At 45.2% G+C, this 15,197-nt stretch overlaps 1 protein-coding gene and 1 long non-coding RNA gene across 6 annotated transcripts; one reads left to right on the top strand and one right to left on the bottom strand.

Annotated features, from left to right (window-relative positions):
- Positions 1-551: 551 nt before the first annotated feature.
- On the bottom strand, positions 552-2,870 carry LOC109769440 (large ribosomal subunit protein uL14mz). The gene is made up of 4 exons (XM_020328186.4): positions 2,666-2,870; positions 2,489-2,547; positions 1,777-1,880; positions 552-1,167 (listed from the first exon to the last, which is right to left on the bottom strand). Exons 2-4 carry the CDS (start codon positions 2,520-2,522, stop codon positions 793-795), a joined length of 513 nt encoding a protein of 170 aa, XP_020183775.1. The 5' UTR covers positions 2,523-2,547; positions 2,666-2,870; the 3' UTR covers positions 552-792.
- Positions 2,871-6,119: 3,249 nt separating this feature from the next.
- Positions 6,120-14,278, top strand: LOC109769439 (uncharacterized). 5 transcript variants are annotated; one of them, XR_012184016.1, is made up of 6 exons: positions 6,120-6,666; positions 7,113-7,311; positions 7,536-8,028; positions 10,530-10,747; positions 12,919-13,058; positions 13,891-14,278. It is a non-coding gene; the product is annotated as an uncharacterized lncRNA (long non-coding RNA). The 5 variants fall into 5 exon arrangements; XR_012184015.1 differs by having other exon boundaries at positions 7,536-10,400; XR_005756097.3 differs by lacking the exon at positions 10,530-10,747.
- Positions 14,279-15,197: the final 919 nt, after the last annotated feature.

The raw sequence follows: 15,197 nt of genomic DNA, 5'->3' as shown, positions 1-15,197 counted from the left end.
AATTGTAATGTATTTGGACAAACACATTCCAACTCCAAATGGACACACTATTATCTCCTTAAGCTGCTCATGAGTTGGTCGATGCTGAATTTGTTGATGTATTTGGACAAACTCATCAAATGTGGCCGGATTCTGATTTGGAAGTTGGATAGCATCACCCATGTTCTCAAATTCCAGATCTCTGGCAGCATATTCATCCTCATCCTCCATGATCATGTTGTGATGGGTTTTTTTTGTCCAAGGTTAAAGATGTACAGTTATGTGTCGATCACAGCTGCACATCAATTTCTCGACATTTTAGCTCACCGGGAAAGATGAGACACCGAATGACGCGACGGCTGAAAAAGGTGACAAGTGAAGACCTACTATCTGCTAAAATTGGATTAAAAATATATATGGTGAAGCAGGGAGCAAATGTTATATGTTGTGAAAATGGAAGTGTGTCCTCTTCATGTTCCAGGAATGTAATGATAGGACACCATGTAAATGTACTAAGTCAACAAGCAGAAAATTACAGGCAGCACATGATGATCCAGGTAAAACAGAGCAAATAAGGAACATATTTTCGCCGTTGCAGCGAAACATTCAGATTAAATGTGCTATAAAACTTGATCTGCCGAGGGCTCCCTATAGTTTGATTGGTACAAATTCTCCTTTTAGGGTACATTCTTCCAGACACAAATTACCAAAGGAAAGGTGGAATGACTGCAGGGACAAGCAAAACATTACTGGAGCAATGTTAATTCCATTCCATTAAAATAAAAGAGAGATATGACTAAACAGGGTAAGGTCTCAAACTATGTGTTCAGCCAACGCCAAGATCTTGAGATGCTTCTTCTTCCTGAGCTCATGGGGAACAGGACCGAAGACGCGAGTGCCAATCAGCTCGCCTTTGTTGTTCACGATGACAATAGCGTTGTCATCGAACTGGACCTCGCTGCCATCACTACGTCCTTTCTTCATAGCAGCACGGACAACCACACCGTAGACCACATCACCTTTCTTGACCTTGCCGCGAGGTTGCGCTTCCTTCACAGAGCCAATTATCATGTCCCCTAGCCTTGCTCCTTTCTTCCCCCTCAAGGACTGTATGCACATGACCCGTTTGGCTCCAGAGTTGTCTACCACCTTGAGGTTGGTTCTCATCTGGATGAATGTCCTGATTTGCTGAAACCAGAACGATGACACATGTTACTAGTTCACCTCTTGGAAAACATACATGCTTAAAGCAAGAAGCACTCCAAGAGAACTACATACTCTAGCAATAATACTGATTGCTTTTGCACCACACGGGAGGTCACACGGTTCTTTTTTTCCAGAAAAGTAACTCACTTAATCTCTATGATGGTTCTGAGAAAACTGAAATAATATGAAAAATGCTCATGAAGACTGAAGAGTGGATTAAATAATGCCTCGTAAATGAAACCATGAAACATGGAGTTCAGTATGTCACGGGAATCTAGTTTGTAATCCTTATGCCATTGCTGGCATCTACAGAAAGACACAGAACTTGACAGCAACTATAAACACAAGCTATTGAACTATATCAAGCAAATGACTTCATAATTAAATACCAAGCTGGGCCATGTATGCCATTGGGGGACAAACAGTACACACTTTGGAACTTTTGAGTCGCTAACACACTATAAGAAGCTGACAAATCTCTTATAGGAATATCGTCTTAATTTTCTGACTAGTGACAAATATCAGAAGAGAAGAAGTTTGAGGATGTGTTGCAGTGAACGAAACATTTACGGTTGAACAAAGCAGTAATACCTGGCTGATAGCATCACAGTGAGATGGTCTTGTCACAGTTTCAGCAGACGAATTGATACCCCCATACAGATTGTTTCCAACGCTTCCCATCAAGGTACGCCCAACTACATGGATCAATAAGCATTTACATGATGTAAATCAATTATCTGAGCATCATATTGCAGAATGGTGACCAAAAAAATTTCACGGCAAGGCATATTTGAAAGGAATCAGGGGTGCATAAAGTTTCAACTAGATACAGGCTTCCAAGATATCCTTTTCCTACAGCGAGTAAATCGACCGCATCTTTAGGAACCAGCTATTCTAGTTCTGTGAGAAAATTAATTGATAGGAACTAGGAAACCAATCATAATCCACCTGGTCACGTCCTATCGCTACAAAGGTTAGTTAGTTAACCAGGCAAACAAATAATGTGAACCAGTCAAGGTTCAACTGCAGTCATAATTTTTTGCCCAAGGTTAAGAACTTAAGATGATGCAGCCATGTCATCGATCACAGCTGCACATTAGCATTGTGACCTTTAGCTGATTCATCAGGCAACACGATAGACACAGGGGTTTCAGCATGACAGCGAATGAAACATGCATGCCTCATATGAACTGGTGATTCTTTTTTACTACTACTGCCTCTCGAGTGGGGTCCTAGAAAAAAATTCTCATTGCCCTTTGACCTCAGGAAAAATGTGATGCGAGTGAGAGCAAAAATTGTATACCTGACGAGCACTTTGACCTCAGGAACGCCGCCATCTCCTGCAGTCACCCGAAGAATTTCCTGCAGACGAGAAATCCCGGGGCGATGTTAGCACCAACGCCGCGGCCGCGCACAGAACGGCAAGAAGGCGGCGAACCCTACGGAGCCCTGAGAGATCCCTAGGGCCGGACCAACCCACCTCGTCGAACGAACTGGGGACGAGGAACTATCGGGTCCAGGGAGCCGGAGTACAGCGTCCCGGCGGCGCCGGCGCGACGACGGAGAGAGAGACAGAGGGTGAGGGAAATGAGCTCGGCGGAGTCGGGCGGCGGCGCCGGTGGGGGCCGAGGGAATACACAGAGAGGATTGTTGTTCTGCGGGGGGAGGCGTTGCGCGGGCTTCTGCGGACAGGCCCATCATCCTGGGCCACGGCCATGAGGCCCACGAATGAATGACAATAAAATCCTCAAAAGATAAATGGCAGTGTCCGCAAGGAGATAAAGCAACTGAAAAACATTCTGGAGGAATTAAGGAGTGACCCGGCCAGAACAGGACCTTCTCACTTAGAATTAAAAGTAAATGAACGGCTTATTGAGATGTATCATAGAGACGAAATTATGTGGCGACAAAGAGCTCGAGTAGAATGGCTATCTGCAGGAGACAGGACATCAAGTTTTTTCATCTTCGGGCAAGCCTAAGAAGAAAGAAAAACATGATAAAGGCTCTACAAAACTCCCTTGGAGCGGTTGTAGTAGATCCGGTAGAGCTGAAAGCTATGGCAAATGAGTTCTATCAAAATTTGTACGCTTCGGAAGGGGTGCTTAACATGGAGGCTGTTTTGCAGCATGTTCCCAGAAAGGTAACAAATGATATGAACGCAACCCTTTGTGCACCATACACTAATTAGGAGGTGAAAGTTGCATTGTTTCAGATGTTCCCAACAAAGGCGCCGGGCCCAGATGGATATCCTGCACATTTTTATCAGCGTCATTGGGACATCTGTGGAGACGAAGTCACAAGGATTGTCCTAAGGATAGTACGGGGAGAAGAAAGTCCGGATTGTATCAATGATACGGTGTTGGTACTTATTCCCAAGGTAACAAATCCTACACTATTGGCCCAGTTTCGACCCATCAGTCTTTGTAACGTATTATACAAGATAGCATCAAAGGTAATATCAAACAGATTTATATTGCCTGATATAATTTATGCGGAGCGGTCAGCTTTTGTCCCAGGAAGGTTGATAACGAATAATATCATATGTGCATATGAGTGCCTACACTTCATGAAGAGGTCCAGGTCAAAGGCCAACTCATTTTGTGTGCTGAAGCTGGACATGATGAAGCCTTATGATAGATTGGAGTGGCCATATTTGAGAGCTATCATGGCAAAACTGGGCTTTGCGGAACAGTGGATAAATATTGTGATGGGCATGGTGTCATCAGTATCTTTCTCGGTGCTCTTCAATGGTGAGAGACTTGATCCATTTAGATCAACGAGAGGTATTCGGCAGGGAGACCCAATCTCCCCCTACTTATTCTTGATTGCAACAGAGGGCCTTTCGTGCCTCCTCAAATCCAGTACTCGGTCATCGTTTGCGGGTATCCAGGTGGCCCCGACGGCGCCAGTCATTAACCACCATTTGTTCGCAGATGACAGCCTGTTGCTTTTTAAGGCGAATGTAGAGGGATCCGGTGTGGTGTCAAACCTACTTGATACTTATTGTGGTGCATCTGGGCAGCGGATAAATAATGAAAAGGCATCGATATTTTTCAGTAAGGGGTGTGCGGAGGCCATGAGAGAAGCGGTCAAAAACACTCTTCAGGTACACAATGAATCACTGAATGAACGATATCTTGGTATGCCTACAGATGTGGGTCACTCGAAGAATGGGACGTTCAGATATTTGCGTGATCGTGTTTGGGAGAAGATAAAAGGCTGGATGGAGAAGCTCTTATCATCGGCAGGTAAAGAAGTGTTGATCAAATCAGTGGCCCAAGCAATTCCGGTCTTTTCTATGTCATGTTTCAGGTTGCCGAGAGGACTTTGTGAAAGTATCACATCCATCATACGGCAATTTTGGTGGGGAAGTAAGCAAGGGAAACGGAAGCCTAGTTGGGTGGCATGGGATATATTGACTCGACCAAAACAGCTTGGCGGTCTAGGTTTTCGTGATCTGGAAATTTTCAACCTCGCTCTGCTTGCTCGCCAGGCTTGGAGACTGTTGACAAATGAGTCATCATTGAGTGGAAGGATTCTGAAAGCGGTATACTACCCAAACTGTTCATTATTAGAGGCGGAGCTGGGGGCACATCCTTCCTAGATTTGGCGGGCGATCCTTGATGGGCGCGACATCCTTGCACAAGGAATTATCAGAAGAATCGGGGACGGTGAAACCACAAATATTTGGAACCAAAATTGGATTCCCCGGGACAGTTTTAAGAGACCAATTACCTCTCTGGTCCCAAATCCGCCTCAGATGGTGGCCCAACTAATTGATGCTACAAGCTCAGCCTGGAACGTGGATCTTGTAAGGGCGCCCTTCACTCAGTTTGATGCAGAAGAAATTTTGAAGATACTACTATGTACGCGGAGGATAGACGACTTCTGGGCATGGCATGAGGAAACTAGAGGTGAATTCAGTGTACGTTCGGCTTATCGCATGATCCTGCGTACAAAGCATGGCTGGGAAGCTTGGCTTAATGAACAGGGGGGATCATCAAGGGTGCAGGCCGAGAGTGATCACTGGAGTAAAATATGGCATATTGAGGTTCCCTCGAAGCTAAAGATGTTTGTGTGGCGACTCGCCAGACGATCCATGCCAACAAGGGAGTTGTTAAAACACCGCAATATGTCGACCGAGGACAGTTGTCACTTGTGTGGAGCGACGGATACATGGAAACATGCCTTGTTTATCTGCCCGATGTCGGCTAGCGTATGGTCTCTTGCGCCTGAGGAGCTAGTTTCTCATCTAATGGAAAGACAGGAGGAAGGATTGAAGGAGTGGCTTTTTGCTCTTCATGACCGTCTTGATAAGGAGTCTTTTGTACGGCTGATTGTAACCATGTAGGCGATTTGTGCAGCAAGGAGGAAAGCGATTTATGAAGATATATATCAATCACCGCATGCCACAAATGGTTTCATCACAAGCTATCTGGCTGAAGTTAATGCAATCAATGCAAAATTGCTAAAACCGAGTCCTGCGGCCATTCCAAGACTGAACCAGTGGCAAGCACCGGTAGTGGAATGTGTGAAGGTTAACGTTGATGCTGCGGTGTCGAGATGAGCTAAATGTGGTGCTGTGGGTGTTGTATGCCGCAGTGCGGATGGGACATTCTTGAAAGCTTATGTAATGGTCCTTAATTTTATTGCATCAGACTACTATGTTAGTTGGGAGAACCTGAGGCTTCTCAGAGCTCAGGGCATTTCGGCTGTTGGATGCGTTTGCTTGATGCGTTTTCAGCCATTGGATCGACTGCGTGGAAGAGCTCGGCCGTCGGATCGAGCCCACGACACTGCTGCAATGAATAGTTACTGTCTCGCAGTAAATATCTGCTGCCACCGCGCGTAATTCCAGTGCCCCACCGAGGGTATTTTGGGTACCTCGCATTATGGGTATGTGCGTGTCGATGGATGGGTGGGTGCTTCCTCTCCTTTCCGGGTCCTCACTTCCCCGATTGGGTGAAACCCTAGCCACCACTCCTCGCGCCCCTCTCCTCCAATCCCCGCAGCCGACGACGAGGTCTCGCCCTTCGCCGAGCTTGCCACCACCGCTGCTCTCCCCTCGCCGTCGCCGGGAGGAGTGTGCAGGCCGCCGCTCGCATCGTTTCTCCGCAGCCGCCACCGCCCCCTTCCCTTCCAAGCCCGCGGAGATGACGGCGCCAGCGCTGGCGCTCGCGGTGGTCGGGTACTGGGCTGCCGGACAGCCGCGGGGCCATATGTCGCGGGACCTCAAGCTATCGACGGCGGGGACTGAGTCGCCGCCGCCGCATCATCTTCTCCTCGTTGACATGATGGGTGTCGAAAAGAAAATTCTTAGAGCCTGTTCGGTTCCTCTCCTCTCCCTCGACTGTGCGGCGGCGGCGGCGGCGGCCAAGAGGCGCATGGCGACAGGGAGCCCGAGTTCCTCGGCGAGCCTGTCCCCGCCGACGAGGCCCACGCAAAGTGAACGCAGTACTGCCAGCATCGCTCGCCCAAGAGGTACGCCCCGGACCCATCGCCCATCCGCCCCGCCCTTCTCCTTCCTGCTTGCCGAGCAGAGACGCTCGCGTCGCTGCTGTACTTACAGTTTCAATTGCTTAGGGCGTACGTGCAGTAGTTATTGATTTTGCTCGCTGAAAAAAATAGCACGCTATAGCGTATTGAGAATTGCCTCGCTAAATATATCGGTGTACAATGTCTCGCTAATAGCACGCTAATAGCATATTTTGAGGTCGCCGCTATTTTGCTGTAGCACGCTATTTTTTTCATTGATTTTGCTGCTCCACTCAGAATGATGAAACCGCACAATCATTCACAACTCTGAAATTTTAGCCTAATTTTCTAATTTGTTCTGGTGGTAGGATAACATTAATAATTTGTTTGCTACAAGTAGTCTTGCCAGATATTGTTTGGACCAAACTCTGAATTTGGTTGCTGGTTTGCAGGCGAAGAACAGATGGGCTGGGAAGACCGTTGTAGATCTCTTCACGGATGAATTCAGGGGCGGCCCTCCATCGCAGAGGAGATCCGGCCGGCATACTGGGTCTCACACAGGTGATTGTGAAGGGAGAATCGTATAACCAACATCCTCCTCCAAGCCTACATCTACTACCTCGCCAAGCAACACTAGCCTACAACAACAAGGTGAGCCTCCTGCTCTGTAGTTTCTTTTTCACATAGTGTGCATCAGCTAAGTGATTGTCCGTTACTCTACCCTTAATTTCTACATCCTTTGTAAAAAAATCTGAAGATAGATCCCCTTGCCCGTGTGAACATGTGTGAGCATTATGTTTTTCCAACAAGTGATCCGACTGGAAGAAGAGTTGGCTGAATATGTGTTTTGATATTTTTGCTTCCTTCCGTGTCAGATGAAATTACGGCTCTGTAAGGCAATGGATTTCACGTCTCTTCACAAGTAAGGAATAAAGATAACTGTCTCTCTGATATGGTATAAGCTAATTTTCTTGCTTATATGGTTGACTTAGTTTGCGTTATTGCTTTCATCAGTCTATTTGTAGTGTTACCACGTGTGATGATCCTATGCAAGATTGTATATCAATGCATAATGTAATATTTCATCAATTGCTCCTTTATAATGGGCATATGTTTTAATCTTGTTGAAGGTTAGTTTCGTATTTTTTTCTGAAAGAAAGTGATGCCAATGATCAAAGAATATATAAAGTCAATGAACTAGGCATTTGAAGCAATTCAGATGAAACAAGATCCAATTATCAGGGTCAAGGGTCAATAAAACTGAGGTAATGTATCATGCAGTCCGGGCAGGATCACCACTGGCTGACGTCTATCTTTTTTAATCTCCTAAAGCAGGAAGAGTATTTTGGTGGAGCACAATTTATGAAGGTAGGCTTAGTTATGTGATTAAATAACCTGAAACTTCTTACCAATTACTTCCTCTCTAAACTAATATAAGATCTTTTAGATCTTATATTAGTTTACAGAGGCATTACTCAATTATTATGTAACACTAGATTTTCTCCATCTACACCTGTGTTCTGTTTTTTGACACTGGTGTACTGTTTTTCTTATTCATCCTTTCAAAAAAAAGTCTTTAATGATTTGGTATAGCCAATGTGCATACTATCCGGTGTAGGCATCTAATTTGTTTTAATCTTTGTTCCATGATGAGATGATGGATTGTAACAGGGCAGCCATTTCCTTCTCTTTATAACTCTTAGAATACAAAATGGTTTTGGTTATATGGTTTATATCGATGTTTCATTTAGACTGAGATAAAAGGTACATTAAGAGTGTCCGTTGAACAATCCAAACTTAGATATGAGCATTGGGTTGCTGAATATGTCTATCTGAACACTACTTCTATTAAAACTAGAGTACTCTTAAAATTATCTCAATGTGTGATATCGACTGATGTATCATATGATTTGGGTGTCTTTGTTGGGGATCGTTGCAGAAATTTAAAATTTTCTACGCATCACCAAGATCAATCTATGGAGTCATCTGGCAACGAGAGAGAGAGGAGTGCATCTACATACCCTTGTAGATCGCGAGCGGAAGCGTTCAAGAGAACGGGGTTGATGGAGTCGTACTCGTCATGATCCAAATCACCGATGATCCTAGCGCCGAACGGACGGCACCTCCGCGTTCAACACACATACGGAGCGGAGACGTCTTCTCCTTCTTGATCCAGCAAGGGGGAAGGAGAAGTTGATGGAGATCCAGCAGCGTGACGGCGTGGTGGTGGAAGCAGCGGGATTCCAGCAGGGCTTCGCCAAGCGCTACTGCAGGAGGAAGAGGTGTCACGGGAGGGAGAGGGAGGCGCCAGGGCTTAGGGTGCGGTTGCCCTCCCTCCCCTCCACTATATATAGGGGCTAGGGGGCGTAAGCCCCCTTTGGAGATCCCATCTAGAGGGGGGCGGCGGCCCCCTTAGGGTTTCCAACCAGGGGGGCGCATGCCCCCTCGGGGGGCAACGGTCCCCTAGGGTTTCCAACCCTAGGCGCCTTGGTTCCCACGCCACTTCTGCCCATGGGGCCCTCCGGGATAGGTGGCCCCACCCCGTGGACCCCCGGGACCCTTCCGGTGGTCCCGGTACAATACCGGTGACCCCCAAAACTCTCCCGGTGGCCGAAACCGGACTTCCTATATATAAATCTTTACCTCCGGACCATTCCGGAACTCCTCGTGACGTCCGGGATCTCATCCAGGACTCCGAACCATTTTCGGTTAACCGCATACTAATATCTCTACAACTCTACCGTCACCGAACCTTAAGTGTGTAGACCCTACAGGTTCGGGAATCATGCAGACATGACCGAGACACCTCTCTAGCCAATAACCAACAGAGGGATCTGGATACCCATGTTGGCTCCCACACGTTCCACGATGATCTCATCGGATGAACCACGATGTCGAGGATTCAAGCAATCCCGTACACAATTCCCTTTGTCAATCGGTACGTTACTTGCTCGAGATTCGATCGTCGGTATCCCAATACCTCGTTCAATCTCGTTACCGGCAAGTCACTTTACTCGTTCCGTAATGCATGATCCCGTGACTAACTACTTAGTCACATTGAGCTCATTATGATGATGCATTACCGAGTGGGCCCAGAGATACCTCTCCGTCATACGGAGTGACAAATCCCAGTCTCGATCCGTGCCAACCCAACAGACACTTTCGGAGATACCTGCAGTGCACCTTTATAGCCACCCAGTTACGTTGTGACGTTTGGTACACCAAAGCATTCCTACGGTATCTGGGAGTTGCACGATCTCATGGTCTAAGGAAATGATACTTGACATTAGAAAAGCTTTAGCAAACGAACTACACGATCTAGTGTTATGCTTAGGATTGGGTCTTGTCCATCACATCATTCTCCTAATGATGTGATCCCGTTATCAATGACATCCAATGTCCATGGTCAGGAAACCGTAACCATCTATTGATCAACGAGCTAGTCAACTAGAGGCTCACTAGGGACATGTTATGGTCTATGTGTTCACACATGTATTACGATTTCCGGATAACACAATTATAGCATGAACAATAGACAATTATCATGAACAAGGAAATATAATAATAACCATTTTATTATTGCCTCTAGGGCATATTTCCAACATTCTTTATTCAGGAGCAGCCTGGTTGGGTGGTGACGTTTCCGAGTGGCCAAGCAATAGCTCTTTTTTGTCTACTACATATGCAGTGGCGACTTCTACTCAATGTGCATTAACACTAGAACCATGTTCCGTATCATGGTATGGTGCTTAGCATCATCATTTGCTTCCATTTGGTGTAGTTGAGGGGCTCCAAAAGTTTGCGTTGTCAAATGCTACCTCATTTGGGGCTGTCTCTCTGACTGCTCCTCCCATTATCTTGGTTTGCAGGACGCCGCCGTGTCTCTCGCTGGCTCTCTCCTTGCCATCACCGGGAGGGTTGTGCAGGCCACTGCTCGCATAACTACTTTGCAGTCCGGATCATGCCATCGAGATAGACCAAAAGGGAAACACCGCCGGCAACAACACCGATGGGGGCCTCCCTGGTTGCCACCACCGCCGCTGCTGTCGTCGCCCTCCCCGCTGCCCCACAACACACTGCCAGATAGGTCTGTATGCTTCGCCCTCGCCCCTTGCTTATTGCACTCGGGATGTGTTGGTGCCATGCTTTGCCTATCTGTAATCTCCTTCTGTTCTGTTGTAAAATTCTTTTTGCTTATGATTTCTTACTGTAGTAACATTTCCATCCGCGTTCGTCTTCTTCTTAAAGATCCATTTATTTTCTATCGCTCGCCGATCATCGGGCAAGTCTGTCAAAGTCCATACTTTGTTTTCATACATGGATCCTATCTCGGATTGCATGGCTTCAAGCCATTTGTTTGAATCTGGGCCCGCCATTGCTTCTTCATAGTTCGAGGTTCACCGTTGTCCAACAACATGATTTCCATGACAGGGTTGCCGTACCACTCTGGTGCGGAACGTGTCCTTGTGGACCTACGAAGTTCAGTGGTAACTTGATCATGATCGTCATCGTTAACTTCCTCTCTAGTCGGTGCAGGCACCACAGAAACATTTTCTTGTGCTGCGCTACTTTCTGGTTCGAGAGGGGTCATCTCATCAAGTTCCACTTTCCTCCCACTTACTTCTTTCGAGAGAAACTCTTTCTCCAGAAAGGACCCGTTCTTGGCAACGAAGATCTTGCCTTCGGATCTGAGGTAGAAGGTATACCCAATGGTTTCCTTAGGGTATCCTATGAAGATGCATTTTTCCGACTTGGGTTCGAGCTTTTCAGGTTGAAGTTTCTTGACATAAGCATCGCATCCCCAAACTTTAAGAAACGACAGCTTAGGTTTCTTTCCAAACCATAATTCATACGGTGTCGTCTCAACGGATTTCGACGGAGCCCTATTTAAAGTGAATGCTGCAGTCTCTAAAGCATAACCCCAGAATGATAGCGGTAGATCGGTAAGAGACATCATAGATCGCACCATATCCAATAGAGTGCGATTACGACGTTCGGACACACCATTACGCTGAGGTGTTCCAGGCGGCGTGAGTTGTGAAACAATTCCACATTTCCTTAAGTGTGTGCCAAATTCGTGACTCAAATATTCCCCTCCACGATCTGATCGTAAGAACTTTATTTTCCTGTCACGTTGATTCTCAACCTCACTCTGAAATTCCTTGAACTTTTCAAAGGTCTCGGACTTGTGTTTCATTAAGTAGACATACCCATATCTACTTAAGTCATCAGTGAGGGTGAGAACATAACGATAGCCACCGCGAGCCTCAACGCTCATTAGACCGCACACATCAGTATGTATGATTTCCAATAAGTTGGTTGCTCGCTCCATTGTTCCAGAGAACGGAGTCTTGGTCATTTTGCCCATGAGGCATGGTTCGCACGTGTGAAATGATTCATAATCAAGAGACTCCAAAAGTCCATCTGCATGGAGTTTCTTCATGCGTTTGACACCAATGTGACCAAGGCGGCAGTGCCACAAGTATGTGGGACTATCATTATCAACCTTACATTTCTTGGCATTCACACTATGAATATGTGTAACATCACGTTCGAGATTCATTAAGAATAAATCATTGACCAGCGGGGCATGACCATAAAACATATCTCTTATATAAATAGAACAACCATTATTCTCGGATTTAAATGAGTAGCCATCTCGCATCAAACGAGATCCAGATACAATGTTCATGCTCAAAGCTGGCACTAAATAACAATTATTGAGGTTTAAAACTAATCCCGTAGGTAAATGTAGAGGTAGCGTGCCGACGGCGATCACATCGACCTTGGAACCATTCCCGACGCGCATCGTCACCTCGTCCTTCGCCAGTCTTCGCTTATTCCGCAGCTCCTTTGGTATTGCCGACCTTCTTATCCGCTAAGTACTTGGGGCAGTTCCGCTTCTAGTGACCGTTTCTCTTGCAATAAAAGCACTCAGTCTCAGGCTTGGGTCCATTCTTTGTCTTCTTCCCGGCAGCTTGCTTACCGGGCGCGGCCCCCTTCTCCTAATGGGTAAAGTCAATCACATCATTCTCCTAATGATGTGATCCCGTTAATCAAATGACAACTCATGTCAATGGCTAGGAAACATAACCATCTTTGATCAACGAGCTAGTCAAGTAGAGGCATACTAGTGACACTCTGTTTGTCTATGTATTCACACAAGTATTATGTTTCCGGTTAATACAATTCTAGCATTAATAATAAACATTTATCATGATATAAGGAAATAAATAATAACTTTATTATTGCCTCTAGGGCATATTTCCTTCAGTAGGCACACTCCACAATCTCAGTTCCTAATCTTTGTTATGCGCTGAGAGGAGGGAAGAAGGACAATGCGGTCGCAGCCCTATCGGCACCCTTCTCACCTGATTCACCCGCATCACGCCATGCAGGTGATCTTCTCTATTGATATATTAAGAACATTGACTGCATTTTTTCTCTATGTTTCCGAACATTGTATATATTCTGTGCAGATGATGAAGTTTTTAAACTTCTATCTCCTGTAGCAATAGTCTCTTTTGTTCTTGCAAAAATAGGCAACAGTGTATATGATTGGGCATAATCTGCATACTGAGCACATCGTGTGACCCTTAATTATCTGATGATCATGTATTACACACACACAGAGAAAATATTACAGTTTAATACTCGGGTTAATTTTCTCAACATTACTGATTCGAATTGGTTTATGAAGTAAATTCATTGTTCCTCTACCTCCGCCACTTGGTCTTGCATTCATGGGAAAATTTCATATGGGTTCTGGCTACAATAAGTTCTGTTTCTATGGGTACTGGAGTAACATTGGTTGATGGTCACAAAATGAAAATGTATGCACAAGTGTCCCTCCTCCTCCAAGTATGTAGTGTGATACAGTACAAGTCTGCAAGTGCTCTGCAATTCTGTTTTTATACCCTATATATGGTGCCTAAGTTACAGTAAGTTAGTGGTTAACTGAGCTACTGAAGATTGTACTGAAGATGCATGAGTAACTGTAATCTATTGTTGTTTTGGAGGTGTTGATTGCCATTGTGCAATTTGATTCCGTTTTAAAATAATGCACATCTTGGTTTGGTTCAGTTTGAACGTGTGCAATCAAATTGATTTGAAGTAGAGATGGATCCATGGTGAGAAATGGATTTAAAATAGAGCTGGATCCATTGTTGAGTTTCTTATGCAGTAGAGTTGGATCTTTAGACTCACAACATTTCTTTTGCTCTGATTCAGGTTCGTTTTTGTGTATTGTTCTTTACTGTCAAGTCTGAAGTTAGTGGTTCCTGAGTGAGCTGCGGAAGCTACTACCGTCTGTTATCTGCTCCATCTGTGCGCCGACGAACAAGTTAATTAGGTGGCTTGGTGTGTGCTTGTCGACCGCCATGGCCGACTACTCATCGTCCCCGACATCTTACATTCCTTTGCACATGTGTTTGGCCATCTTTTGGTGCATGCAATGGTCTTGTGGACTGCTGTGTTTGTTGTTTGTGATTCAAGCCATCACTAGCTACTGTGATATGTTGTGCAAACTACTGTCTGATTGTCCTCGCCTTTTGTAAGAGTGCCCTGCTCTAAGAATTATGTAACATTCTTTATGTTGACTACATATTAGTTACACTGATGCACTTTCGGTTCTGGAGCTTTAGCAGAACTATATGGTTTGCTTTTGCTATCTAATAACCCAACTATAGTACTTGCTGAGGACCCATCATCTTGGCTTAATTCTGCAACCAATTATATATTTATATTTCCACTTTGGCATGAACTTCCACATCAACTGTTCTATTTTGCATCCTGCTTGCTTTGCTTTTGTTATATCCAATTTTACTGCCCCTTTGTATTGCTTTGAGAAAATGTTCCAGGCTATTGATTTAACTTAGTGGGTTGAACTATCATAAGCAATCATTCTAATTACCCTGCAAAAAAATCATTCTAATTATCATTTGCCAACTGTACTGGGTTGATCCATCCCAAACAATCATTCTAATTCCCATTTGCTGACATTAAATGCTTTATTTAAGCGCTTGAATAGTATGTTGAGCCAGGCACCCTCGCGCCAAGGCGCGTTGCCGATCTAGTAACCACAGACTTTGGAGGCGATTGCAATCAGAGAAGCACTATCTCTCTTAGATGATCTCTATGAAAGGAGGATACATGTGGCCTCGGACTGCAAGGTAGTGGTGGAAGACTTGAAGAAGGGGAATTCATCCATTTATGGAGCAATTATACAGGAAATAATACGACACTCCTCGGATTTTGATTTATGTAAATTTAGCCATGAATTTAGGAGCTCGAACTTCGAAGCTCACAACTTAGCGAAGTATGCTTTATTTCTCCAGAGTGGCCGCCATGTTTGGTTAGGACTGCCTGGAGACCTTACTTTCGTCCCTGTAAACATTGTGATGAATTAATAAAAACTTCGCGAGGTTGTCTAAAAAAAGATAAATGGCAGTGTGTAAATTGTCTCCAAAAAGAAACGACAGTGTGTAAAGTTTGAGAAGTTCAGTAATATTTCGAGGTAAATACACCAGAGTCATAGA

Source organism: Aegilops tauschii, chromosome 5 (assembly GCF_002575655.3).
Source record: "Aegilops tauschii subsp. strangulata cultivar AL8/78 chromosome 5, Aet v6.0, whole genome shotgun sequence".
NCBI classification, from domain to species: Eukaryota; Viridiplantae; Streptophyta; class Magnoliopsida; order Poales; family Poaceae; genus Aegilops; species Aegilops tauschii.
This window is presented reverse-complemented; position numbering and strand designations above follow the sequence as displayed.

What these genes read in the sequence shown, in the direction of transcription:
- LOC109769440 (XM_020328186.4), bottom strand. Translation starts at nt 2,522, where the DNA reads ATGGCGGCGTTCCTGAGGTCAAAGTGCTCGTCAG. An exon ending in GAGGTCAAAGTGCTCGTCAG is followed by an intron (nt 1,881 to 2,488) that starts GTATACAATTTT and finishes TGATCCATGTAG; the next exon opens with TTGGGCGTACCTTGATGGGA. An exon ending in ACTGTGATGCTATCAGCCAG is followed by an intron (nt 1,168 to 1,776) that starts GTATTACTGCTT and finishes TTCTGGTTTCAG; the next exon opens with CAAATCAGGACATTCATCCA.